This window comes from Cebus imitator, unplaced genomic scaffold (genome assembly GCF_001604975.1).
Source record: "Cebus imitator isolate Cc_AM_T3 unplaced genomic scaffold, Cebus_imitator-1.0 Scaffold5, whole genome shotgun sequence".
Lineage (NCBI taxonomy): Eukaryota > Metazoa > Chordata > Mammalia > Primates > Cebidae > Cebus > Cebus imitator.
This window is the reverse complement of record NW_016107320.1, coordinates 1,619,917-1,647,837: the sequence shown is the minus strand read 5'-3', so window position 1 is coordinate 1,647,837 and position 27,921 is coordinate 1,619,917. Positions and strand designations below refer to the sequence as shown.

The 27,921-nt window shown below is 35.2% G+C and overlaps 2 protein-coding genes across 2 annotated transcripts in view; one reads left to right on the top strand and one right to left on the bottom strand.

Moving 5' to 3' along the window:
* The window catches only part of SGCZ (sarcoglycan zeta), a 1,190,199-nt gene that overhangs the window by 31,638 nt on the left and 1,130,640 nt on the right, over positions 1-27,921 (bottom strand). The window lies entirely within an intron of this gene.
* LOC108308986 (small nuclear ribonucleoprotein F-like) lies at positions 18,867-19,163 on the top strand. Its single transcript, XM_017535065.2, has one exon. The coding sequence runs from the start codon at positions 18,867-18,869 to the stop codon at positions 19,161-19,163; it is 297 nt and encodes a 98-aa protein (XP_017390554.1).

Here is a 27,921-nt window from a genome sequence, read left to right as displayed (position 1 = left end):
CAGCACTTTCATTTCTTAATTTCTTTATTCCTTATGATTTTTGGTACATTGATATCAAAATACTTTCTGTGGAAAATAAAAATCAGTAAAGAAATTGTCCAAAACAGATGGTTCATGATTGTTTTCACTGGCTTCAAATATTACAGTGGTTTATGGATTTATCTGAAACTTCACCAAACATTTTACTTTGAAAAAAAGCAAAATCTCGTATGCTCCAAAGATGCTAATTATATAAATAGATTTATGAGCCTGAGCTACGTGTTTAATCTACATAAACTGACATATGATGTTGTTTTTAATGTAGTATCTCATGAACCACAATTTAGTTAGACTTTCCTTCTTAGCTCAAGATACCTAACATAATTTGAAACATCAAAGTTTTACCTATAATTTTTTTGGGTCTCTCTGCTGATGAGAAAAGATTCAGCATCTGCGATCTCTGTACATACAACTTGCCTTAATATGTAATTGTCATTAATTTACTAATAGCCAAGTTGTACAAAAATTCACATAAAAGCTCAAAGCCTCATAAGCCTATCATCCAATAAGATGTATGACATGTATAGATAGAGTCCAAATGAGTATCAGTGAAGCACACAGATGTGTGTTAATGCTCAAATAAATTCTCTTCATCTTTTTGTTTCTATAAGATTTTTACCTTTTGTTGTTCAAGGTTGCTCCTGTGATTTTTATGTTCTCATTTACCATGCAATTCATTCTATGCCCATAGTGTAAATTTTTAAAAAGCTCTATTTATTTTCATTTGGTTTTTAACCATAAGAGGATTGGTAGTATTCTTTTACTTTTTAATTTTAATTAAAGAAATGGCATGTTTCCCCAGAACTAATGTCTGGTTTCCCCAATAATGAAGTTTCTACACAAAGAACACTCATCATATACTCAGTGTTGGTTACTGTGAGTACTGTATGTTTTTATTAGAGTAATTGCAAGCAGAGTAAGCTATTAATGCTTTATGCAAATTATAACCATTATAATAATTCATAGTTTTCAGGGAAGTCCAAGAATCTTCAAAATTCTTGTGCTACTATGGAAACGTGTATTTTATATTTGTGGTTTGGTAATGGACCACACCATGTATCTTTAAAGATGGTGGTCTTCTTACCTATAAAAACAATGCCTTAGAGTTTAGCATTAGACCTGCTGAAAAAAATGGGCCTATTCTGATAAGTCGGAGATAATATACAACTTTTATAATCTATATATGTGCTTTTACATTTTGGGAATCCCTTGATATACTTGGCAAATATCTCACCATGAGCAGGTTAAGCAGGTCTTCAATATTATGAATGTGTAGTATTTATTTATTTTTTCCAGAAAGCTTAAGTTGTGATTCCAAGATATTTATTTCATCTTTCATACAATAAAGACTGACTCTGAAAGTTTATTTTGATTCACTTGTCTTAAAGACTGAAAATAATGAAGCAAATAATCACTAATTGCCAATTATTAATTTTGTTTCTCAGTTGTAAACTCAAAAAAGCCATGCAATGAAACAGAAATTATTTGCCAATTTTGTTGAAATGTGGGGAAAAATTGATGTTAAACAATTTATGGGTAAATGAGAAACTGATCCTATAAATGAATATTAATATAGAGAGATTTGAAAATTTTATATTGTGATTAAGTTATTCTTAAATATCATCCATCCTACTTTTCAATGCATGTTACATGAGATTAATAGTCACATCCAGAGCCAGGATCAAGACCTATATATTCCATTTTCTGAATGAAATGAGCAAATGTCTTTAGTTCACCTCTGATTTCAACTACAGATGTGAAGTACAGTACTATGATACCTCAGGCTCACATTGACTCTCTTCCACCTGAAGTATGTGCTGAGCATCTCTTGCTTGTCAGAGCTCTAGGAAGCATACTCAGCAGAAGCAGCAACAAACACCCTAAAATGCCTTTCAGGGTCAACACACCTGAGGTTACCCTGCAACCAGTGGGGAAAGAAGCTCATAAGTAAATGCACCAACTCACATCATTTATATAGGAATTTGTGAAATTATCTTCCATCTTGAAAAAGGCCAAATTCTTTTTTCAATTTGACCAGATTTTGAACAGAAAAAATGCTTTGCCTTAATATCCAGCTATTTGCACACTGCTTTCTCATACATGATGTCATTTAACCTCAGACTGACATTGTGAAGAGATGAGAAAGTCATACATGAAGGAACTGGCTCTACCACTCCTCCTCCTACTTTTACTCCTCCGCCTCTTCTTCCTCCTCCTATTACTACTGTTATTGACCATAGCTAACATTTATTGAACATTTAAATTACTCCAGTCATCGTGCTAAGCTCTGTATCAATATTAAGTAAAATAATAACATTCTCATAGCAATACTGAGAGTAATAAAATAATACCCTATTTTGCAGTTGAGAAAATGAAGGCACTGAGTGGATAAAGAACTCACCCAAAGACAAGCAGCTATTAAGTGACCCTGAATTACAAAAAGAACAAACTAGCTAGGGCTAGAGCACAAATATGATCACTCCAAGTTCCATTTTTTTTACCTTATACTAATTATACTGGTACATATTTATGGAGTATATATGAAGTTCTGTTACATCTATACATATAGAATATATATAAAGTCAGTGTTTTTGGAGTATCTGTCACCCATGTATGTATTATTTGTATTTGCTGGGGATATTTCAAGTCCCCTCTTCCAGCTATAATGAAATGTATAACACATTGTTGTAAAATATAGTCTCCCTACTCTGCTAGCATACATTAGAACTTTTTTCTTCTATCTAACTATATGTTTATACCCATTGGTCAACCTCTCCTCATTCCTCACAACACTATACATTATTTCCAATCTCTGGTATGTATTATTACACTATCTACATTTGTTTTGAAATTACCAATTCGGAATTCAAGAAAGTAGGTGATATAGTTTGGATGTTTGTTCCCTCCAAATCTCATGTTGAAATGTAATCCTCAATTTTGAAAGTGGTGACTCATGGGAGGTATTTGGTTAATGGGGCAGATCCCTCATGAATAGCTTAGTGCTGTCCTCATCATGTCTTCATGAGTGAGCTCCACTCTCATTTTACATGAGATCTGATTGTTTTAAAGCATGTGGCACCTCCTCCTCCCTATTGCTTTCTCTCTTATCCTGTAATACACTGGCTTCCCGCTTCACCTTCCTCTGTAACTGTAAGCTTCCTGAGGTCTCACTAGAAGTGATCAAATGTTGATGCCATGCTTGTGGCACCTCCAGAACTGTGAGTCAATTCAATCTCTTTTATTTAAAAATACCCAGCCTGATGTATTTATTTGTAGCAATGCAAAAACAGACTAACATAGTAGAAAACTATTGCTTCTATCTTCCAGCAGTTTCCAATTTAATAGTAAAACTATTTTTAATGAAACAGATCAATTGTCAGTTAGACTGGTATGTACAGTAATGTTCTCCCCTTCTCTCAATGATCTCCAAGGTAATCCCTGAAACCATGAATATGTCACAGTTAACAGGCAAAGGGGAATTCAGATGACAAATGATATTGATTGCTCATAGGATAATCTTAAAAATAGTATTATTCTGAATTTTCTAGGAGGGCCCAAAATAATCACCAGGACTATTAAAAATGGAAGAGAGAGTCAGAAGAAGAATCTGTGACAGATAGTTGGATGATGTTGCTAACTTTGAAGACGGAGGAAAGGCCAAGAGCTAAGTAACGATGAGGGCATTTAGGAGCTGGAAAAGCAAAGGAAACAGATTGACTCAGAAGGGAGCACAGCTAAGCAACCACCTTTATTTTATCTCAGTGAAAACAGGTACAAACTTGTAACCTCTAGAACTGAAAATAAAAAATTTGTGTTTTGTAAGCTGCTAAATTTTTAGTAATTATAACAGCAGCACCAGGAAATTAATACAGCTACTTTGTAGTTTTAAAATGTAGGCAGCTTATTCAGGCTTGAAAAACATTTTCCTTTCTCCTTCCCTCCCTCTTTCTCCTATTCTCTCTACCTTTTTACCTTTACAGTGAAATGACAGATTGCCTTCGTCATTATTTATATGGACATGCAATTTTATCCAACTCATGCAAAACACAGCCACACAAAACCCCACAGGTGAAATTAGGAGTAAAATTTATTTTGACATACTGCAGCAAGTTCCTTTTGAAGACTGTGGTCAGCTTGATTAATTAATATACAGTCGACTTAAAGCTAAAATAGTGCTTTCTCAAATTGTAACAGATGTTTTGAATTGCAGACCAAGATTATATTACTGTTTTACCAAATGTATTATAACATCAATCACTCATCTTAATCTCTTCCTTTGACACTGTTAGACATATCTTATGCTTTCAATTTACATAGATATATCAAGATAAAGAGTTTCTGCAGGAGGAATTGTGATATCATTAAGAAAGTTAGTATTCAAATATGCTCATTGTTCTTCACTTCTTTTTCTAGCATACTAAATAAATCAGATCCTAGAAGCCCTTCTTATTATTATAGAAATTTCTATAAGGGATCTGAAAGTATTATGTACGCATGCATGTGATGACACAAATTAAATGAAGTAGAAATGGAATTGACCAAAGTTCCTTAACTTGATAACCAACTTCAGCAATCTCATGAAACAACATTTATGTGCAAAAATCACAAAAATTTCTATACACCAACAATAGACAAGCAGAGAGCCAAATTACAAATAAAATCCCATTCACAATTGCTTCAAAGAGAATAAAATACCTAGGAATACCACTAACAGGGGATATGAAGGACCTCTTCAAGAAGAACTATAAACCACTAACCTAGGAAATCAGAGAGGACCCAAACAAATGGAGAAACATTCCATCCTCATGGATAGGAAGAGTCAATGTTGTGAAAATGGCCATACTGCCCAAAGTAATTTGTAGATTTAATGCTAGTTCCATCAACTATCCACTGACATTCTTCACAAAATTAGAAAAACTACTTTAAAATTCACATGCAACCAAAAAAAAGAGCCACTACAGCCAAGACAACCCTAAGCAAAAATAACAAAGCTGGATGCATCACACTACCTGACTTCAAACTATACAAGGCTACAGTAACCAAATAGCATGGTACTAGTACCATAACAGACATGTATACCAATGGAACACAATGGAGATATCAGAAATAGACCACACATCTACAACCATCTAATCTTTGACAAACCTGACAAAAACAAGCAATGGGAAAATTATTCTCTATTTAATAAATGGTGCTGGGAAAACTGGCTGGCTATATGCAGAAAATGGAAACTGGGCTCGTTCCTCACATCTTTTACAAAAATTAACTCAAGATGGATTAAAGACTTAAATGTAAAACGCTAAACCATAAATACCATAGAAAAAAGTATAGGCAATAACATTTAGGATATAGGCATGAGCAAAGATTTTATGATAAAATAGCCAAAGCAATTGCAACAAAAGCTAAAATTGACAAATGGGATCTAATTAAAGATTTTCTACACAGACAAAAGAAACTATCATTAGAGAAAATGGGCAACCTTCAAAATGGGAGAACACATTTGCAATCTACCTGTCTGACAAAGGTCTAATATTTAGGATTTACAAGGAACTTAAACAAATTTATAAAAACAAGAAAAAAAAGAAAAACCCTATCAAAAAGTGGGCAAAGGACATGAACAGATATTTCTAAAAATAAGATATTTATGTGGCCAGCAAACATATTAAAAGAGAGGCTGAACATCACTGATCATTAGAAAAACGCAAATCAAAACCACAATGAAATACCATGTCATGCCAGTCAGAATGGCTATTATTAAAAGTCAAAAAACAACAGATGCTGTTGAGGCTATAGAGAAAAGAATGCTTTTACACTGTTGGGAATGTAAATTATTGCAACCAATGTGGCAGACAGTTTAGCTTTTCCTCAAGGATCTAGAACCAGAAATACCATTAGACCCAGCAATCCCATTACTGGGTATATATCCAAAGGGATAAATATCATTCTGTTATAAAGATACATGCACATGTATGTTTACTGCTGCACTATTCACAATACCAAAGACATGGAACCAAGCCAAATGCCCTTCAATGTTGATGGGTAAAAAAATGTGATAAATATACACCATAGAATACTATGCAGCCATAAAAAGAATGAAATCATGTCCTTTGTAGAGACATGGATGAAGCTGGAAGATGTCATCCTCAGCAAACTAACACAGGAAAAGAAAACCAACTGCATGTTCTCACTCATATGTGGGAGCTGAGCAATGAGAACACATGGACACAGGGAGGGGAATAAAAGACACTGGGGCCATCTGGGGGTGTGGGGGGAGGTAAAGCATCAGGACAAATACATTATGCATGTCTGGCTTAATACCTAGGTTACTGGTTAATACCTAGGTGCAGCAAACCACCATGGCACATGCTTACATATGTAACAAACCTGCACATTCCACACATGTATCCTGAAACTTAAAGTAAAATAAAATTTAAATAAATAAATAAATGAGGCTCAACTATTACTGAGAAATCACAGGTCTGGTTCCTGGTCTGCCTCTGATAGCTGTGTGTATTTCCTATAAATCATTTAACATAAGAACACAGTTTGCAGAGTAAAGATAATAATACACATACCCTAAATACTGAGGAGCAAATGAATTACTGTAAATGACTATTTTGTCAATGGCAAAGCATATGTCAATATGTTATCAATCTCACCACTTTGATTAATTTTAATATCACAATGTTTTATTTTTGTTTTAGAATTTTTTAACTTTTGTTTCATGTTTGGAGATACATGTTTATCTGTTACATAGGTAAACTCATGTCACAGGGATTTTTTGTACAAATTCTTTCATTACCCAAGTATTAAGCCCAGTACCCAATAGTTACCTTTTCTGCTCTGTTCTCTCCTCCCAACCTCCCCACCCGTCAAGTAGACCCAAGTGCCTGTTGTTTCTTTCTTTGTATATATAAGTTCTTATCATTTAGCTATGACTTGTAAGTGAGAACAAATGATATTTGGTTTTCTGTTCCTCTGTTAGTTTGCTAAGGATTATAGCTATTATTAAACAGTCAAAAAACAAACAGATTCTCATGAGGCTGTGGAGAAAAAAAAATGCATATATACTGTTGGTAGGAATGTAAATTAGTTCAGCCACAGTGCCTTAATTCTACCAAACATTAAAAAGTGGGCAAATGAACTAGTCATTTTTCAAAGGCAGAGATATAAATGGCCAAAAAACCATTTGAAAACCATTTTTCTGCAAACCAACAAACTATTTTTTAATAAACCATGTTGAAAAAATGCTCAACCTCACTAATTATCAGAGAAATTCAAAAAAACCATGATGAGATATCATTTTATACCTTTCAGGACAGCTACTATTAAAAGTCAAAAAACAACACATACTGGTAAGGATGCAGAGAAATGGTAATGCTTATACACTGTTGGGAGAAATGTAAATTACTACAACCTCTGTGGAAAACAGTTTGCAGTTCTCTCATAGAACTAAAATTAGAATTACTCTTCAACCCAGCAATACCACTACTTGATATCTACCCAAGGGAAAAGAAATCATTTTATCAAAAATACTTGTAGCCACATGTTTATTGCAGCACCATTTATAATATCAGAATAATGGAATCAACCTAAGTGTCCATCAATGGATGACCGAATTTAAATTGTAATAAAAATGTGATGTATATGTATACACACACACACATTTATACACACACACATACACCATTGACTACTACTTAGCCATAAAAAAATCATGTATCTTGCATTAACATGGATAGAACTGAAGGTCAAAGTCAAAAATGACCTTCTCAAGTATAAGTGGGAGTTAAATAACTGGAACACATAGCCATACAGAGTGAAATAATGGGCACTGGAGACTTCAAAAGGGGAAGGTGGAGAGGAGGATGAGGGATGAAATACTACCTATTTGGTACAATGTATGCTTTTTGGGTTATGTGAGTACACTAAAAGCCCACACTTCACCACTATGCAGGGTCATGTAAAAAATCTGCTCTTCAGTCAGGCATGGTGGCTCACGCTTATAATCACAGCACTCTGAGAGGCTGAGGTGGGCAGACCACTTGAGGTCAGGAGTTTAAGACCAGCCTGACCAACATGGTAAAACCCCCTCTCTACCAAAAATACAAAGAAATAGCTGGGTGTGGTGGCAGGTGCCTGTAATCCCAGCTACGTGAGAGGCTGAGGCAAAAGAATTGCTTGAACATGGGAGGCAGAGGTTACAGTGAGCCAAGATCGTACCATTGCACTCTAGCCTGGGTGACAGAGTGCCACTCCATCTCCAAAAAAAAAAAAAAAAAAAATCTTCTTTTGTATAAAAACTGAAAAATAAGGAAGACTGACAAATCCATAAACATGTAGAAATTAAACAAAAGACTCTTAACCAATGGGTAATGAAATAAGCCTTAATAGATTTAAAAAGAAACAAATGAAAACAAGAACACAACCTACCCAAAATTATGCAGCAAAGACAGGGCTCAGAAGGAAATTTAAAATGACAAGAATATTCATTATAAAAGAAGAAATACTTCAACAATCTAACTTTAAACCTTGAAGAAAACACTAAACACAAATCAATGTTTCTGTACCTCTACAGTAAAAAAATAACAAAAATAAAAAAGTGATTTTGACAGTAAAATATAAAATAATAATTAGGAATACATTTGACCAAATAGGTTTAACAACTGCACCATTGAAAATGACAAAACATTGCTCAGAGAAATAAATAAAGACAAAGTAAATGAAAACGCACATCAATAGGTAAGAAGATTTTATATGGTTAAGATGTATTAACCAAAGTATTCTTCAGATTCAATGTAATCCTTATCAAAATCACAACTTTTTTTTTGCAAACGAACATTTGAATATTATAAAGTGATAACTCTAAAATCAGATTCTTCCACCTTTTGAGAATTTTTATGGTTTTCGTTGTTGAACATTTAAAAAAAATTCTGGCACTTTATTTGATTAGTGATTTTTGATACCTTTTTTTCTAAAGATTGAAATTCGTTTTGTATGCAATCACTGAAGCCTCTTTTCCTTGTGTTCAGGTAGTGTTTTGGAATTTTCTTGAGTGCTAGGAGCTATAAAAATAACAAAACAAGCACACAAACAAAATAAAAATTAATTAAAAAACTAATTTTTCTCAGTTATCACAGATTGGCTCTATATTGGGGCACCCTTTCAACACTTAACCAGGGACTGAGCCTCGGGAGCAGCCCAAGGTGAAAACTTAAAGTGACTTGAGTTCTTTTGTGAGCATGTATCTTGCATTGAACTTATGTGCAGCTTTCTCAATAGCTCACCCCATACATACGTGATTTTTGAATGTCCCAATTTCCCATAGAAATTCTCCACAATGTTTGCTCCTGATCTATAAATCATCTGTTTAATCTTTTAACCTAACATCTGTCTGTTACTAATTCAGCTTGCATTGTTTTTGGGCTATTCCCTCCCACTTTTCCAGTCTGCTTTTATAATTAGAGTTCTCAGTTGTTTCAGGTCGTCTCCAGATAGGTTAGAAAAGACACATGCAATAATTTGTGCATAAGATCTTCTCTGCTTCCTCTGGAACCAGGGACCAGGACTCTGTTGTAAGAACACAAATTGTTGCTGTCTGAAGACTGCCATAGAGCTAGGGACAGGATGGGGTGATGCAAGTAAAAACTCCTCAAAGATTTTTACCATTTTGAAGGCCTTTTTAAAAAAAAAAAAAAAATCAGTGTTTACTTTCACTCTTTTTCTGAGTTGTGTCAATGTGCATGTTTGGAATGTAATTAGTATTTCATATTTAGTACTTTTATTTTTTTCAGAAAAAAAGTTTTTAAATTGTCTTCTCTAGAACATGATGAAAATAAATAATTATCACCACTTGCAATTTCTTCCTGCAGAAACTAACAAGAATGACAGATTTGCAATTTATGGTATTTAAACAACTCTACCCTATAACTAATTACACAATAAATATCATATGTAGATATACACATATCCATGCTCATGCACAAACTTCAGATTTATCCAATAAAAAAGTAAAAGTAAAATGTGTATCCTCTGTGGCATAGACTTTCCAACTTTGTTCTTCAGAATCCTGTGGGATCCCCAGAAATGCCTTGCAGAGATGAACTAGGCTGATGCATTTTCCTTTATTCTTACTGCTAAGACCTTTACTATCTGCATAAAATACAAAAATGTAAAGACACACACATACACATCCTCTAGCTCTCTGTTCTATAAATATTGTAAATAACTGGAATAGATGTTGAGTCTAAAATGGCACACTTAAGTTGTTTTTATCTTGATCTTTTTGACTTATTTTAAATTATTCAACTAGATACCCTACAGAGGAGAAAACGGCTCAAACAAAATTTTCTTCTGACTCTTTCTAATGAAATTCTCTTGCAAGTGAATATTAAAAAATATATACATTGGAAGCACCCTAGATTCCTATGCTTTACAGAACTGCTGATAAGCCAGCTGCAGTTCTGGCTTAGGAGTTGAGACCATCTTAGCCAACATGGTGAAACCCCATCTCTACTAAAAATACGAAAATTAGCCAGGCATAGTGGCACGTGCCTGTAGTCCCAGCTACTTGGGAGGCTGCAGCAGAAGAATCACTTGAACCTGGGAGGTGTGAGTTGCAGTGTGCTGAAATCATGCCACTGCACTTCAGCTTGGGTGAGAGAACGAGACTTCGTCTAAAAATAAACCCAAAACATACTGGTCCCTTTTGTTCCAAAATCAAGATCAAAGTAAACATAATTTTTCTAACACAATGATTTTCAAAGTACAATAAATTATTTAAAAAAACTATTTGTACAGGAGGCGGAGGTTGCGGTGAGCCGAGATTGCGCCATTGCACTCCAGCCTGGGTAACAAGAGGGAAACTCTGTCTAAAAAAAAAAAAAAAAAAAAAAAAAAAAAAAAAAAAAAAAAAAAAAAAAAAAAAAAAAAAAAAAAAAAAAATACTAGAAGAAAATCTAATAAAATGATTTTAAAAGAGAATGGCTCTTAAAATCAATTTAAAAAGATAAATACAATAAAAAAGATGAAAATATTAAACCAGAATTTCAATAAAAATAGAATATCCAAGAGCCTATCAAACTATAAAAATTGATCAAATTTGTTAGAAATCAAAAAAGCAATTAAAATTCTTTACCTATTAAGTTATTAAAAAAGAAAAATAATTACGATAGCAGCACTGACCATTATAGGACAAGGGAATGGGTCCTGCACATCTCCAGTGAGAAAATTAGCACAATCTTCCCAGAATGGAATTGTGGGAATATAATTTATCACCCTTTAAAATGTATTTTTTTAATCTAAGTAATTCATTTTTAGATTAATATGCTAAATAAAAATCACAGACCAGCAATATGAGCTCAGGAGTTTGAGGCTACAGTGAGTTATGATTATGCCACTGCACTCCAGCAGCCTAGGTGACAGTTTATTTTTTAATGCTTCTGTAGGAGAATAAAAGCTTAGAGCTGTTACTCCACCATTTCACTAATATTAGCCTCAACATGCATTTTAAAATTATCACTACATTATACTGCACTACAATTTTGTGTAACTTACCTCTCTTTTCCAACATTGACTACTTGATAAATATATTTACATATAATGCCACCAGAACATTTATTTCCTCAGGCTATGTATAAGTTGAAATTTTACTTCCTATTTCAAATTGATCCACCAAAATTCAGTACATGAATATGCATCAGAATATGATAGAATCCAATACATTATGATGTATAAAAATATTATTTCACATGTGTGAAGTACAGCTACAGGCTATGTTACATGAGCATAGCAATTAATAAATATCTATTTTACATTTATATTTTTATACACTGCATTTTCAAACATATTATTGACAGGAGAAAACTTCCATTCTCACTAGGCACAAGATAAGTAAATATGTATTTGAAATTTTACAAATTCAATAATTAGAATATTTTCCATAGACTAGTGCCTCATTTCATATATTTTGAATTTTTGTCCTCCAGAACATATACGATTTCAGAGCCGGTATATGTATCTGGCCTGTAGAAGTGTTCCAGCAAGTAATTCTACACTATTAAGGCTAAAGATAACAGGTATGAACTAAAGTGAACACATGAATACATTTGAATATATCTCAATATATGTGTCATTCAAATTACCTTTAACTGCACCTAAAATTTCCAGTGAGAGAGGGAATTGGCATAGAATAAATTAGAATTATTAAATATTTGAGTTACTGTATGTTATTTTGCACAATTTAAAAAATGTATCAGAGCCATAACAAATTGTCAGGGCTCTCAAATTTAAGCACTGTTTGCTTCTTGGTAAATCCTCTTTATCTATGAGGGAAAAATACCACAAGCATGGGTTAGCTCTCAGCTTATCAGTGTAGGCTGCTGCAAAAAGACTTCGTTTTTTCTACTTTCTGATTTCGCATCTCTTTTTTTTTAAATCAGGATTTGGCAAACTGGTCCATGACACATACCAAGTTATCCACCTGTTGTTGCCTGGCTTGTAAACTCAGAATGGTTTCTACAGTTTTATGTTTTTAAAAACGACAAAAATAATAGTTCATGATGAGAAAGTTATGTTACATTAACACTTTAGTAACAAATTATTAGGTTATTATTGAAACACACAATAGCATATCCACTTACATATTGACTATAGTTGCGTTCACCCTACAATGGCAGAATGGAGTAGTTAAAACAGAGTGTACGGTCAAAAATGCCTAAAATACTTACTGTCTAACCTTTTAAAGAAAAAGCAATGCCCACCCAGATCATAAATTATACAATGACAGGATAAATTCCATTACGTTTTCTACTGTATTTCTTAGAATATACAAGAGTACTAGGTCTACAGAGGGTTTTCAATAAGTCTTGTCTAAATGTATAAATAAACCTGAAGATTTTTGACTTGTGTAACAAAATGATATTTTGAATCATTCCACTGTTTCTCCTTCACTATCACTTCCTTTCTTCTTGTATAAAGATCTTCTTTCTTTAAAGATCTTCTTTCTTTAAAGGGGATAATGTGGTAGGAAGAAAGCAGAAATAACATGGGCATACCTCACTCGTTTATAAGGTGGGGGGAAACACTGGAGAGTTATATGGCTTTGAAGAATACAAAAGAAGTAAAAGGAGAACAGGGCTGTTCTCCCAGATGAGTGAATGACTATCACGGATAGTCATGGGCATGGATGGGTACAGTAATCAGGGAGAAGAAAGACTTAAGAGACTGTAGAAAAAATGAGCAAAAATCTCAGAAAACCCAAAATACTAAAACTCAATCAACATGAAATAAATAATCTGAATAGTCTTATGCTGTTAAAGAACTTGAATTTGTAATTGAAATGCTTCAAAAAAAAATCTTCAAATACAGATGGTTTTACTGGAGAATTCTACGAAACATTTAAAAAAAGGAGTTAGCACCAATTTTACATATCTTCCAAAAAAAATAGAAGAGGATAAAATACTACCTAGTTTTTATGAGATTGATAGTACTCTGATACCAAAACCACATGAAAAAAAAGTATTAAAAAAAGCCAAAACACTATAGACCAATACTGCACATATAATTACACACAGCAGTCCTCAACAAATTATTAGCAAATAAAATTTTGCAATACAGAAAAAGCACTATATACCACAGCCAACATATGCAGTGCTCTTTAAACACTCATGAATCAACTGTGTCAATAAGCCACTGTGTCAATAGGCCCAAAAAGAAAAATTATATAATTATATCAATTTATGTAGAATAGAATGTGGCATAATATAACACCAATTCATACTAATAAAAAAAAATGAGGAAATAGAAATAAATGAGACCTTTCTCAATTTGACAGAGAGCATTTTTAAAAACCTACAGCAAACATCATACTTAATGGTGAAAGACTGGATGAGTTCCTGCAAACAGGGCAATGGTGTTCAGTTAAACTATTCCCTTATTAAAATAGCACTTGAATTTCTAACCATTTTAACATAGCAGGAAAAAGAAATAAAATTCACACGGGTTAAAACGGAAGAAATAATGCTTTCTCTATTTGAACACGGCATGATTGTCTACATAGAAAATCCCAAAGAATGCAAACACAATTTTCTATAACTAATAAATGTTAAATCATTTAGTAGTCGCAAGATCAGAAGATATTAGAATCCATCAAAAATCTATTAATTTTATATGTTAACAATAAGCCTGTAGAAACAAAAATCTAAAACACTATACTGGGGTAGAGCAAGGTGGCAGAAATGTAGGCTTTACCGATCATCTCCCACTGCAAGGACTGCAATTTAGAAACTATCTACACAGAAGAATCACCTTCATAATAACAAAAAATTGTGTGAGCACCCATAGTAGCTGATTTAACTCTGTGTGACTGAAAAAGGCCATGAGGTATAGATAAAGAGCCCTAATTGGTCAATGCCACCCCTTCTCCCTACACCCCACCCTCCCCATACCTTGGCAGCAGTAGTGAGGACAGGAGAACAACTGTGGGCACTAGGTGAAGGAGAATATGGCAATTGTGAGGCACTGGACTCAGTAGTGTCCTGTTAGAGCAGAAAGCAAAACTGCACAAGACTCAGCTGATGCCCACTGACAGGGGGAGCATTTAAACCAGCCCTAGCAAGGCAGGAATCACCAGTCCCAGTGACCCAAACTTCGCCACCAAGGGATATAGTGCTCTGTGCCTCCAAATAAACTTAAAAGGTAGCCTAGGCCATCAGGACCTGCCAATTCTTCAAGTCCTGGTGTTGAACTAGATCCAGAGACTGTGGATTGGCAAGGCATGTGACTGGCATACTGAGATCCCAGCTGGGACAGCCAAAGGAGTACTGGTATCATCCCATAACCCCAGGCTGCACAGCTCATGGCTGTAAAGGACACCCCATCATTCCACTTAAAGAAAGGAAAGGAAGAGTGGGGAGGACATTGTATTGCATCTTGGACACTAGCTTAGTCATAGCAAGATAAGTCATAGTCAGAGTCATGAGGACTCCATTCCAGGCCCTAGCTCCCAGATGACATTTCTAGACATACCTTGGGCCAGAAGGGAATCTACTACTTTGAAAAAAAGGACCCAGTCCTGGAAGCATTCATAGCCTGGTAACTGAAGAGCCCATGGGCCCTGAATAACCAATAGCAATACCCAGGAACTATGTTGAGGGCATTGGGTGAGATGCTGAGAAATGGTGGCTTCAGGAGAGACTCAGCACCTTACCAGCTGTGGTGGCTACATGGAAAAACTCTTTCTACTGGAGAAAAGCAGAGAGAAAAGTAAAGGGAAGACTTTGTCTTATACCTTAGGTACCAGCATTGTCACAGGGTAGTAGAGCACCAGCAGGCTCCTGGAGTCCCCAGTTCCAGGACTTGACACTTGGATTGCACTATGGACCTGCCCTGGGCCAGAGGAGAGCCTACATGAAGCATGAATCCTAGGCCAGTCAGCATTCACCACAAGCTGATGTAAGAATCCTTGGGCCTTAAGAGAACATCAGTGGTAGTCTGGCAATACTGTGGTCTGGAGTGGTGGTGGCTACTGAGTGAGGCTCCTTTGCCTTTGGAAAGGAAAGGTAAGAGTAGGAAGGATTGCATCTTGTGGTTTGATTGCCAGCTCAGCCACAGTAAAATACAACACTAGGTAGACTTTCAAGGTTTTTAGCTCTAGTTCTGACTCCCTGAGAGCACCTCTGAATCTACCTGAAGCCTTGGAGACCTCACTGCCCTGAAAAGAACAACATAGGCCTGGATGGCTTTGCCAATTCCTAAGAGGTAGAGAGACCCTGAACAAGACCCAGAGCTGTGCTAGCTTTAGTTCTGACCTAGTGTAGTCATACTGGTAGGGGCCACAGTGGAGCTTGTGTTACTCCACCCCCAGCTTCAGGACAGAGAGACTCTCTCTATATATTTTTTAAAGTAAGAGAAGAGACCAAGAATCTCTGCCTGGAAATCCACCGAATTCTCTCAGTTTATGTTCAAGACCACCAAGGCTTAATCTACAGATAGCAAATAACCTCTATGACTATGCAGGAACCACTGCATTTACTGGGCTTGGGATATACTGTGTAGCAGATACAGCTTAGATCACAACACCCAAGTCCTTCCAAATACCCAAAAGCCTCCCAAAAAAGAATGACTATAATAATCGCGGAGTGAAGGCTCCAATAAACACATAACTCTTCAATGCCCAGACACCAAAGAATGGGGTTAGCATCAACACTATCCAGGAAAACATAACCTCCCTAAATGAACTAAAAATAGCACCAAGGACCAATATTGGAGAAAGGTCACACATAACAGAGACATGTGATCTTTCAGACAGAATTTAAAATAGCTATGTTGAAAAGATTCAGAGTAATTCAAGATAACACAGAGAAGGAATTCAGAATGCTACCAGATAAACTTAGCAAAGAAATTGAAATAATTAAAAAGAATCAAGCAGGAATTCTAGAGCTGAAAAACGTTATTGGCACATTGAAGAACATATTAGAGTTCTTTAATAGCAGACCCGATCAAGCTGGGGAAATAATTAGTGAGCTTGAAGACAGGATATTTGAAAATACACAGTCAGAGGAGACAAAAGAATTAAAAAAACAATACACTGCCTATAGGATCTAGCAAATATCCTCAAATGGGTAAATCTAAGAGTTATTGGCCTTAAAAGAAGGTAGAGAAAAAGATAGGGATAGAATATTTATTCAAAAGGACTAACAGAGAATTTCCCAAGCCCAGAGAAAGATATCAATATCCAAGATTATAGAACACCAAGCAGACAACCCAAAGAAGACTACTTCAAGGTATTTAATTATCAAACTCTCAATATCAATATCCAACTACAAGAAGGTTATGGAACACCAAGCAGATTTAACCCAAAGAAGACTACCTCAAGGCATTTAACTATCAAACTCTCAAAAGTCAATGGTAAAGAAAGGATTCTAAAAGCATCAAAGAAAAAGAAATAGCATACAATGGAACTCCAATAGCTCTGGCAGCCAACTTTTCAGTGGAAATTTACAAGCCGGGAGACAGTGGTATGAGGTATCTCAAGTGCTGAAGGAAAAAAATAAATGCTTACTCTAGAAAAGTGTATTTATTAGAAATATCTTGCAAATATAAAGAAGAAATAAAAACCTTCCCAGATAAACTAAAGCTGAGGGATTTCATCAACACCAGCTCTTTCCTACAAGAAATGCTAAAGGGATGACTTTGACCACAAGGAAAGGACGTTAATTAGCAGTAAGAAATCATCTAAAGGTATGTAACTCACTGGCCTTAGTAAGTAAACAGAAAAACACAGAATATTGTAACACTGTAATAGTGGTGTGTTAACTACTCTTATCCTGAATAGAAAGACTAAATTATAAAGCATTCAAAAATAATAACTACAGCAATTTTCTAGACATAGTCATTACACTAAGGTGTGAATAAAAAACAATTTAATAAAGGAAAATTTAATGAGGGGAAGAAGCCAAGGCATAGAGTTTAAGTAGTTTTTTCTTCCATGTTTGTGCAAACAGTGTTAAGTTCTTATCAGATTAAAATAATGGGTTATAAAACAATGTTTGCAAGCCTCATAGTAATCTGAAACCAAAAATGTACAATAGATACACAAAAACTAAAAAACAAGAAACTAAGTCTTATCACTGGAGAAAATCACCTTCACTAAGGGGAAGACAGGAAAGAAAGTAAGAAGGAAGAGAAGGCCACAAAACAACCAGAAAAAAAGAAGGACTAAATTTTTCAATCGAAAGACGTTGACTGGCTGAATAAATGAAAAAACAGGATCCATTAAAATGTTGCCTATTAGAAATACACTTGACCTATAAAGATACACATAAACTGAAAAGTATGGAAAAGGATATTTATTGCCGATTAAAACTGAAAAATGCAGGAATTGCTATATTTACATCAGACAAAATAGATTTCAAGACGTAAACTATATGAAGCTACAAAGAAGGTCACTATATAATGACAAAGGCATCAATTCAGTTAGAGGATATGTAACAATTTTAAATACCCAACACTGGGGCACCCAAATATATAAAGGAAACATTATTAGAACTGAAAAGAGAAATATGTCCAAATATAATGATAACTGGAAACTTCAACCTTTTACTTTCAGCCTCCCACTTCAACCTCCCACTTTGAGATGGAAAATCAACAAAGAAACATCTTACTTATTCTGCACTACAGACCAAATGGATATAATAGATATTTATAGAACATTTCATTTACTGGCTACAAAATACACATTCTTTCCCTCAGCACATGGATCATTATCAGTGGTAGACTATATATTAGGTCTCAAAACAAGTCTGAAAACATTCAAAAAATTGAAATAATATCAAGCCATCTTCTCAGACCACAATAAAATAAAACTAGAAATTAATAACTAGAGGAAGTTTTTAAACTATACAAATACATGGAAATTAAACCATGTGCTCCTCAATGACCAGGGGGTCAATGAAGAAAATAAGAAGGAAATGGAAAAATTGCTTGAAACAAATGATAATGTAGACACAGCATACCAAAACCTATGACATACCACAAAAACAGTTTTCAGAGGGAAGTTTGTAAGTTCTCACATCAAAAAAGAGGAAAGATTTCAAATAAATAGTGTAACAATGCATCTTAAAGAACTAGAAATGCATGTGCAAATGAAACCCAAAATTAGTAGAAGAAAATAAACAATGAAGATTAGAGCAGAAATAAATGAAATAGAAATTTTTTTTTAAAGTACAAAATATTGGTTCCGGACTTGCGGTACCTGCTATAGTCACAAGGGATGAGTGGCGGCCTGGTTGGTAGCAAGCAGCCTGCAGCATTAGCCCGTGATTAAGATGAGTTTACCCCTCAATCCCAAACCTTTCCTCAGTGGACTAACAGGAAAGCCAGTGATGGTGAGACTTAAGTGGGGAATGGAGTACAAGGGCTACCTGGTATCTGTAGATGGCTACGTGAACATGCAGCTTGCAAATACAGAAGAATACATAGATGAAGTGTTGTCTGGACATCTGGGTGAAGTTTTAATAAGGTGTCATAATGTCCTTTATATCAGAGGTGTAGAAGAGGAGGAAGGAGACTGGGAAATGAGAGAAATGAGTTTGTGGGGGAATTTTTTCTTCTTTTTTTCCTGACCCCAGGCCCAAGGATTTTAATATAAATATATATATTTCTAGACAATACAGATTTGTTTTTTTTAAAAAAAGTACAAAATATCAATGAAACAAAAAAGTTGGTTTTCAAAAAGTTAAATAAATTGACAAACCTCTAGCCAAACTAAGAAAAAAAGATACAAATAAGTAAAATCAGAAACCAAACAGGAGTCATTAAAACTGATACTACCAAAAGGTCATTAATAGTTACTATGAGTAACCATATGCCAGCAAATTGGAAAATCTAGAATAAATGGACAAATTTCTAGACACAATACCATCTACTGAGATTAAGCAAAGAAGAGATCCAAAACCTGAACAGACCAATAAGAAGTAACAAGGTCAAAGCCATAATAAAATATATATATATATATATATATATATATATATATATATATATATATATATATGTGTGTGTAAAGAAAAGCCTGGAGCCTGATGGCTTCACTGCTGAATCCAATCAAATAAACATTTAAAGCGGAACAAATACCAGACTTACTCAAACTATTCCAGAAAATAGAAGAGGATAGAATACTTCCAAACTCATTCTATAAAATCAATATTACCTTGATACCAAAACCAGACAAAGACACATCAAAAAAAGAAAACCACAAGCCAAAATCTCTGATGAATATTGCTGCAAAAATCCTCCACAAAACACTAGCAAACTGAATTCACCAATGCATTAGAGAAATCATTCATCATGACCAAGTGGGTTTATCCCTGGGATGCAAGGATGATACAACATGCACTAACCAATCGAGGTGGTACATCAAATCAACAAAATGAAGGATCAAAACCATATGATCCTATCAATAGATCTAAAAATCATTTGAAAAAATTAAACATCTCTTCGTGATAAAATCCCCCAAAAAACTGTGTATAGAAGGTACATACCTCAACAAAATAAAAGCTCTATGTGACAGACCCAAAGCTAGTATCAACTGAATGTGGAAAAACTGAAAGCCTTTCTTCTGAGATCTGGAACACAAGGACAATGCCCATTTTTCACCACTGTTATTCCCCATAATATTGGAAGTCCTACCTAGAGCCATCAGACAAGCAAAAGAGTTGGGCATCCAAATTCAAAATGAACAAGTCAAATTATCCTTGTTTGCAGATTATATGATATTATACTTTGAAAAATCTAAAGGCCCCTCCAAATAATTAGAACTGATAAACACATTTATTGAAGTTGCAGGATACAAAATCAACATACAAATTTAGTAGCATTTTTTTATGCCAACAGTGAAACATCTGAAAAATAATTTAAAAAGTAATTCAATTTACAAGAGCACACATAAAATTAATCGCCTAGGAATTAACCAAGGAAGTGAAAAATGTCCATAATGAAACTTTAACATCCTGATGAAAGAAATGGAAGGGAACACCAAAAATTAAAAAAAAATTAGTCTGGGCAAAAATGTATTGAGCAATACTCCCACAAACACAGACAACAAAGGCAAGAATGGACAAACAGGATCAAATCAAGCTGAAAAACTTTTGCTGTTACAATCAACAAAGTGAGTCAACAAAGTGAAGACTGGGAGAAAATATTTGCAAACTATCCAACTGACAAGGGATTAATAACCAGAATACATAAGGAGCTCAAGCAACTCTATAGGAAAACATCTAAAAATTCAATTAAAAAAATAGGCAAACCAATTGAATAGATAATTCTTAAAACACACACATGATTAACAGGCATATAAAAATGCTCAACATCCAATCCAAGTGTCCATCATTGATAGACTGGATAAAGTAAATGTGGCACATATATACTATGGAATACTACGCAGCCATAAAAAATGATGAGTTCGTGTCCTTCACAGGGAGATGGATGAATCTGGAAGCCATCATACTCAGCAAACTGACACAAGAACATAAAATCAAACACCATATGTTATCACTGATAGGTGGATGTTGAACTATTAGAACCTGTGGACACAGGGAAGGGAGCATCACACACTGTGGTCAGTAGGGGAGGGTTAGGGGAGGGAGAGCAGGGGTGGGCAGGGTAGGGAAGGATAATGAGGGGAGAAATACCAGATTAGGTTAATGGGGGATGAAGGCAGCAAACCACCTTGCCATGTATGTACCTATGCAACAATCCTGCATGATCTGCACATGTACCCCAGAACCTAAAGTACAATTAAAAAAAATGCTTAACATCATTACCAGAGAAATGCAAATCAAAACTACAATGAGGTATTACCTTCCCTTTTAAAATGGCTTTTATATCTAAAAGACAGACAATAATAAATGCTAGAGAAAAGGGAACCCTTGTACACTATTGAAAGGAATGGAAATTATTACAACAACTATGGAGAACAGTTTGGAGCTTCCTCAAAAGACTTATAATTGAGCTACAATATGATCCAGTAATCCCATCTCTGGGTATACACTCAAAAGAAGAGAAAACAGTATATCAAAGATATATTTACATTCCTATGTATGTTTCAGCATTATTTACAATAGCCAAGATCTGGAAACAACCTAAGTGTCCATCAACAGATGAATGGATAAACAAAATGTGGTCCATATACATACTGGAATACTATTGAGCTGTAAAAAGAATGAGATCATCATTTGCATCAATGTAGATGGAACTAGAAATCATTGTGTTAAGTGAACTAAACCAGGCACAGAAAGACAAACATCCTATGTCTTCACTTATTTATGGAATCTAAAAATCACAATTGTACTCATGGACATAGTAAAACAATGGTTAGCAGAGACTGGCAATGACAGTGGGAGTGTGAGAGTTGAAGTGGGAATGGTTAATGAGTACAAAAAATAGAAAGAATGAATAAGACCTACTATTGTACATTTTAAAATATCTTAGCGGGTATAACTGATTTATAACTCAAAGGATAAATGCCTGAGGGGATGAATACTCCATCTCCATGATGTGATTATTTTATGTTGCATTCTTGCATCAACATCCCATTCACCCCATCAATGTATACACATACTATATGCCACAGAAATTAAAAATTTAAAATTTAAAACATACTATTTGTAATTACTTCCAAGCCAATTAAATAATTTATTAGAACATTTACAGATAATCTATGCTGAAGTTTACAAATTATTCATGAAAGATATCAAAGAAAACTAAATAAATGAAAAGACAACATTTTTGTGGATCAGAGGATTCAACCTACTAAAAATGACAATTCTCCTAAAATTTTTGTACAGGTTTAATGCAATTAAAACAAGAATATTTTGAAGACTATAAATACATATTCTAAAATCAACATATAAGAATAGAATAGAAACACATATTCTAAAATCAATAACCAAAACATAAGAATAACAATTATAATATTGATATAAAGAACACAGTTGGAGGAATCACTTTACCTAATGTAAAGGTCTATTTAGTAGCTACAGTTATCAAGGTGAGATATTGTTAGAGAGATAGACGTTTTGCTTAGTAGAGTGCACTGGACAAGCCAGAAATACACACCAGTAAGCCTGAGTTTTGACAAAGGTGTAAAAGGAAATCAATGGAGGAATAAAAAGCTTGAATATGCAACAGAGAAAAACAAAAAGATTAACTTAAAACTCACATCTTACTAAAAAAAAATACCAAAATATATCATAGACTTTAATGTAAAACATAAAACTATAAAAAGTTTAGAGAAAAAATGTAGAAAATGTTGTTATGTAGCGTTAGGCACATAGTTCTTATATTTTACACCAAAAGCAGAATTCATTAAAAAATAGCGCAATAGACTTCATAAAAATTTTAAAAATTTGTCTCATGAAAGACTTGACTGAGAGACTAAGAAAACAAGCTATGAGAGTAGGAGAAAATATTTGCAAACCTTATATCCTACAGAGGACTGGTACCTAGTGTATGAAAAGAACCTCAAAACCACAACAAAACCCACAAACAATTCAATTAGAAAATGGGCAAAAGGTTTATAGACATTTTACTGAACTGAATATATGGCAGGCAAATAAACACATAAAAAGATGTTTAATGTGATTAGTTATAAGGGAAATGCATATTAAAAGCACAACGAAGCAGGCAAGGTGGCAAATGATTGTGGTCCCAACTATATGCGTAGATGAGCTGGGAGGATTATTTGAGCCCAGAAGTTCAAGACCAGCCTAGGCAACATAGCAAGACCCTGACTTTTCAAGCACAATGAAATATCACTACACAGCCATTATCATGTCACTATACAACTTTCAACACAAAATAATGACAACACCAAGACTGAAGAGGATATGGAGAAACTGAATTATTGCAGGAAAGGATATGAAGTATTGTAATCATTCTGCAAAACACTTTATAAAACAAAACTTGCATCCACCATATGGCCCAGCAATCACACACCTAGATATTTATCTCAGATAAAGAAAAAAAATATTCACACAAAATACTGTATACAATGTTCATAGTAACATTGGTCATAATAGCCAAAACTTAGAAACAACTCCGATGTTCCTGAATGGATGAATAGATAAATAAACTGTGATACATTCATACTGTAGATTACTAATCAGAAAAAAGAAACTATTGATATATACAACTTGGATGATTCTCCAGGGAATTATGCCGAGTGAAAAACAAAATCTGGAAAAGTAAGTAGCTACTATATGATTCTAAATATAACATTCTTAAAAAGCAAAACTCTAGAAATGAAGAATAAATAAGTGATTGTCAGGGGTTAACATGAGGGTGTAGGAAAGTGAGTGTGGAAACCTAGGGATGCCTGCAGTGATGGAGCTGTTGTGTGTCTCAGCTGCATCAATGGCAACATCCTACCTGTAATATGGTACTACAGTTTTATTCGATGTTACCATTGAGAAAAACTAGGTGAATGTTGCAGATTCTCTCTGTATTATTTATTACAACTGTATGTACACTTAGAATTATCTCAAAATAAAAGTTTAGAATCAGTGTTTAGGTGGTACTTTCCCCCACAAAGTCAGGATTTGGACTTCAATCTGAACATGAACCTTGTCATGTAAGCCTATTCAAAAATTCTTCCAGGGGAAAGTTCTGACTTTCTCAAAAAAGTGAGCTCCAGCCTACCTCTGAACACCAGTGCAAGGCTTAGAAAAATTAGAGTTACCTAACCTGGCCAGAGTAATTGGGAGTGAGATTCTACTGCAGCAATGAAATGATACATCCCACAGAGTAAAGTGACCGTAGGTTTGATACTGTCACTGAGAAGGAGAACAAAGGGAGAAATAAAATGGACCCAAAAGCAGGATCCTCTTTCTTTCAATAGCATAAAAGGCCTGTGTTTCAGCCACTGATAGGTACCACAATCTTCCACTGTTTGCAATTCAGCTACTATACACCCCCTACCAACGCAACTGATATTCAAGGGAAATAGGCTAAGGACTACATAGCCATCCATGTGTCTAGAATCTCAGAGATGTATCACCATATCAAAGCCATACTATCGGAAAGCTACAAACCTACACGATGTAATTTATTTCCCCTTAGGTCTTCACAGAGTTGAAATTTAATATTGTATACTTGATTTTAATTTTTTCAAGGTTCAATACAATTTTATCATGTTACCTTGGCCTGAATTGCACCTTTCCTAAATTCAGATGCTGAAATCCTAACCATCAATGTGATTGAGTTTGGAGACGGTATATTGAGAGATAATTAGGTTTAGATGAGGTCATGAGGATGGGGTCCTCTTGATGAAATTAGTTCCCTTATGAGAAGAAGCAGCCACACCAGGTCTCTCTACACTGGGTCGCTACCCCCTCCATCTCCCTCACTCCCTCTCTTTCTCTCTCTCCTCTTTCTTCTCTCCTCTCTTTCCCTGTCTCTGACATATGAAGACACAGCAACAAGGCAGCTGTCTACAAGCTAGTAAGGAGTCTTTATCAGGGCCTGATCATGTTGGAACCCTGATCTCGAACTTCTAGCCTCGAGAACTTTAAGAAAATAAATTTCTGTTGTTTAAGCCATTCATTTCATGGTATTTTGTTATGGCAGTCTAAGCTGATCAAAACACATGTGAGGAATACTTTTTGTATTTTGACATATGTCACCTGTGGTTTATTAATAATGTTATTCCAATTTTTATGTTTGTTTGACACATAAACCTAAAGAAAAATCATATGAATAATTTTTTATTTTTATTTTTTGAGACAGAGTCTCCCTCTGCTGCCAGGCTGGAGTGCAGTGGTGCGATCTCAGCTCACTGCAACCTCTGCTTCCCAGATTCAAAAGATTCTACTTCCTCAGCCTCCTGAGTAGCTGGGATTACAGGTGCCTACCATCATACCCAGCTAATTTTGTAGTTTTAGTAGAGATAGGGTTTCACCATGTTGGCCAGGATGGTCTCAATCTCCTGACCTCATGATCCACCCTCCTCAGCCTTCCAAAGCATATGCATAATTTTTGTAAACTCTTGTGTATTTTTGGGGGCCTCATTCAAATTTCACTAAATCTGATTGGCTTTAAAACATGTCTGTAAATTCTTTAGCACTCCTTTCATAAAATGGTAGAAGCTATTTTAGAAAATTTGATACAGCTTACTCCTCTCTCTCTCTTTGAAGGCTTACTCTTAAAACACAGGCACCATAAATTAAGTCAACTAAGGGGGGGTACATGGATGGGCCACATGTAGGTGTTCTGACAGGCAGTCCTATCAAGGTCTCTGATGACAACTATTATTAACTTCCAGGCATGGGGGTGAACCAGTCTTCAAATAATACCAGTCCCCAATTTCTGAGCTGTCTCAGCTGTTGCCCAGTGGAGCAGAGATCAGCTATCTCCACTGAAGCCTGTTCAAATTACAGGTTGCCAGCAAAATAAATGCCATCATTGTTTTACAGCCACTCTGTTTTGGAGTAGTTTGCTACAAAGAAATGTTAACTAGAAAACCATCTGTTCCAGTAATGCACTCTGCAGACAATGAATCCAATCTAGAATCATGTGGTATATACACACAGCTGGCAAATGTCCAGTTTCCTTCAAAAGTTTCTTTGTTTTTCCTTGATTTGTGGCCTTAATATCTTGCAAAATGTTTCTTAATTTCATATTGTACTAAATATTTAGGCTAATGCTTAAATTACATATTTTTGTCCAATATGGAAGTTATTTTTTCTTCCTTTGACATCCTATCAGATGTTGCCTGATGTCTCTTTGGCCCATGACTGGTGGTGTTTCCTTTCGCTTGTTGAGTAAGACCGTGACAGCCATAGATTGCCACTGGAGTTACTTTTCCACCTATTCAAATTAATGCTTTAGAAAATGTGCTTGGCGTATATGAAAATATTCATGTCTCATATCACTGTCTCCCATTAGTGTTATCATCCATTGATATATTTGCCTGAGATGAATATTACTCAGATGATTACAAAATGATGCTTTTCTAATCCCATGATTTTCTTGTACATTTTTAGTTGGCATTCTATCATAAAAACATTTATTTATTTATAACAATATGGAGTTAAAGATTTTGATTTTATTTAATAAATCAAATTTATTATCATTGTGTATATATATATATATATATATATATAACATTTTATATATACATATACACTCACATATGTATAAATATACAGTCATGTGTTGCTTGCCAACAGGGTGATGTTTTGAGAAATGCATCATTTGGTGATTTCACCATTGTACAAACATCATATAGTATACTTACAATAAACATACCAAATCTGGGCTATGTGGTATAGCCTATCACTCCTAAGCTACAAAGCTGTATACTATGTTATAGTACTGAATACTATAGTCAACTATAACACAAAGGTAAGTATTTGTATGTCTAAACATAGAAAAGGTACAGTAAAAATAATGATATAAAAGATTACAAAAATGGAAGATGGCCAAATAGGAACAGCTCTGGTGCACAGCTACCAGCAAAGTCAACACAGAAGGTGGGTGATTGCCAAATTTCCAACTGAATTACCTGGTTCATCTCATTGGGACTGGTTGGACAATGAGTGCAGCCCAAGGACAGTGAGCCGAACCAAGATGGGGCATCACCTCACCTGGGAAGCACAAGGGGATGGGGAACTACCTCTCCTAGCCAAGGGAAGCCATGAGAGACTGTTCTCTGCACTGGGGCCGAGATACTATGCTTTTCCCAGTCTTCACAACCCATGAACCAGGAGATTCCCTCTAGTACATATACAGCCACCAGGGCCCTGGGTTTCCAGGACAAAACTGGGCAGCTGCTTGGGCAGAAACAGAGCTAGCCACAGCATTTTTTTTTTTTTTCATCACCAAAGGCGTCTACAATGCCAGAGAGACAGAAGTGCTCACTCCCCTGGAAAAGGGGCTGAAGCCAGGGAGCCAAGTGGCCTGGCTCAGTGGGTCCAACCCCACAAAGACCAGCAAGCTAAGATTCACTGGCTTAGAATTTTCACAGCCAGCACAGCAGTCTGAGCTTGACCTGGGACTTTCAAGCTCAGTGGCGGGAGAGGCATCTGCCACTGCTGAGGCTCAACTAGGCGATTTCAACCTGACAGTATGTGAGCAAAGTGGCCTGGAAGCTCAAACTGGGCAAAGTCCAACACAGCTCAGCAGCTGCAGGCAGACATGACTAGATGTCCTCACTGGAGAGGACACCTCTGAAAATGGCAACAGCTCATCAGAGACTTAAAAATAAAGCCCCCACCTTCCTGGGACAAAGCACCTAAGAAAAGGGGCTGGTGTGGATATAGCTTCAGCACACCTATACGCCCCTGCCTAGCAGCTCTTAAGAGAGCAGCGAATCTCTAAACACAGTGT

Coding starts and splice junctions, on each gene's coding strand:
- LOC108308986 (XM_017535065.2), top strand. CDS start 18,867: ATGAGTTTACCCCTCAATCCCAAACCTTTCCTCAGTGGACTAACAGGA.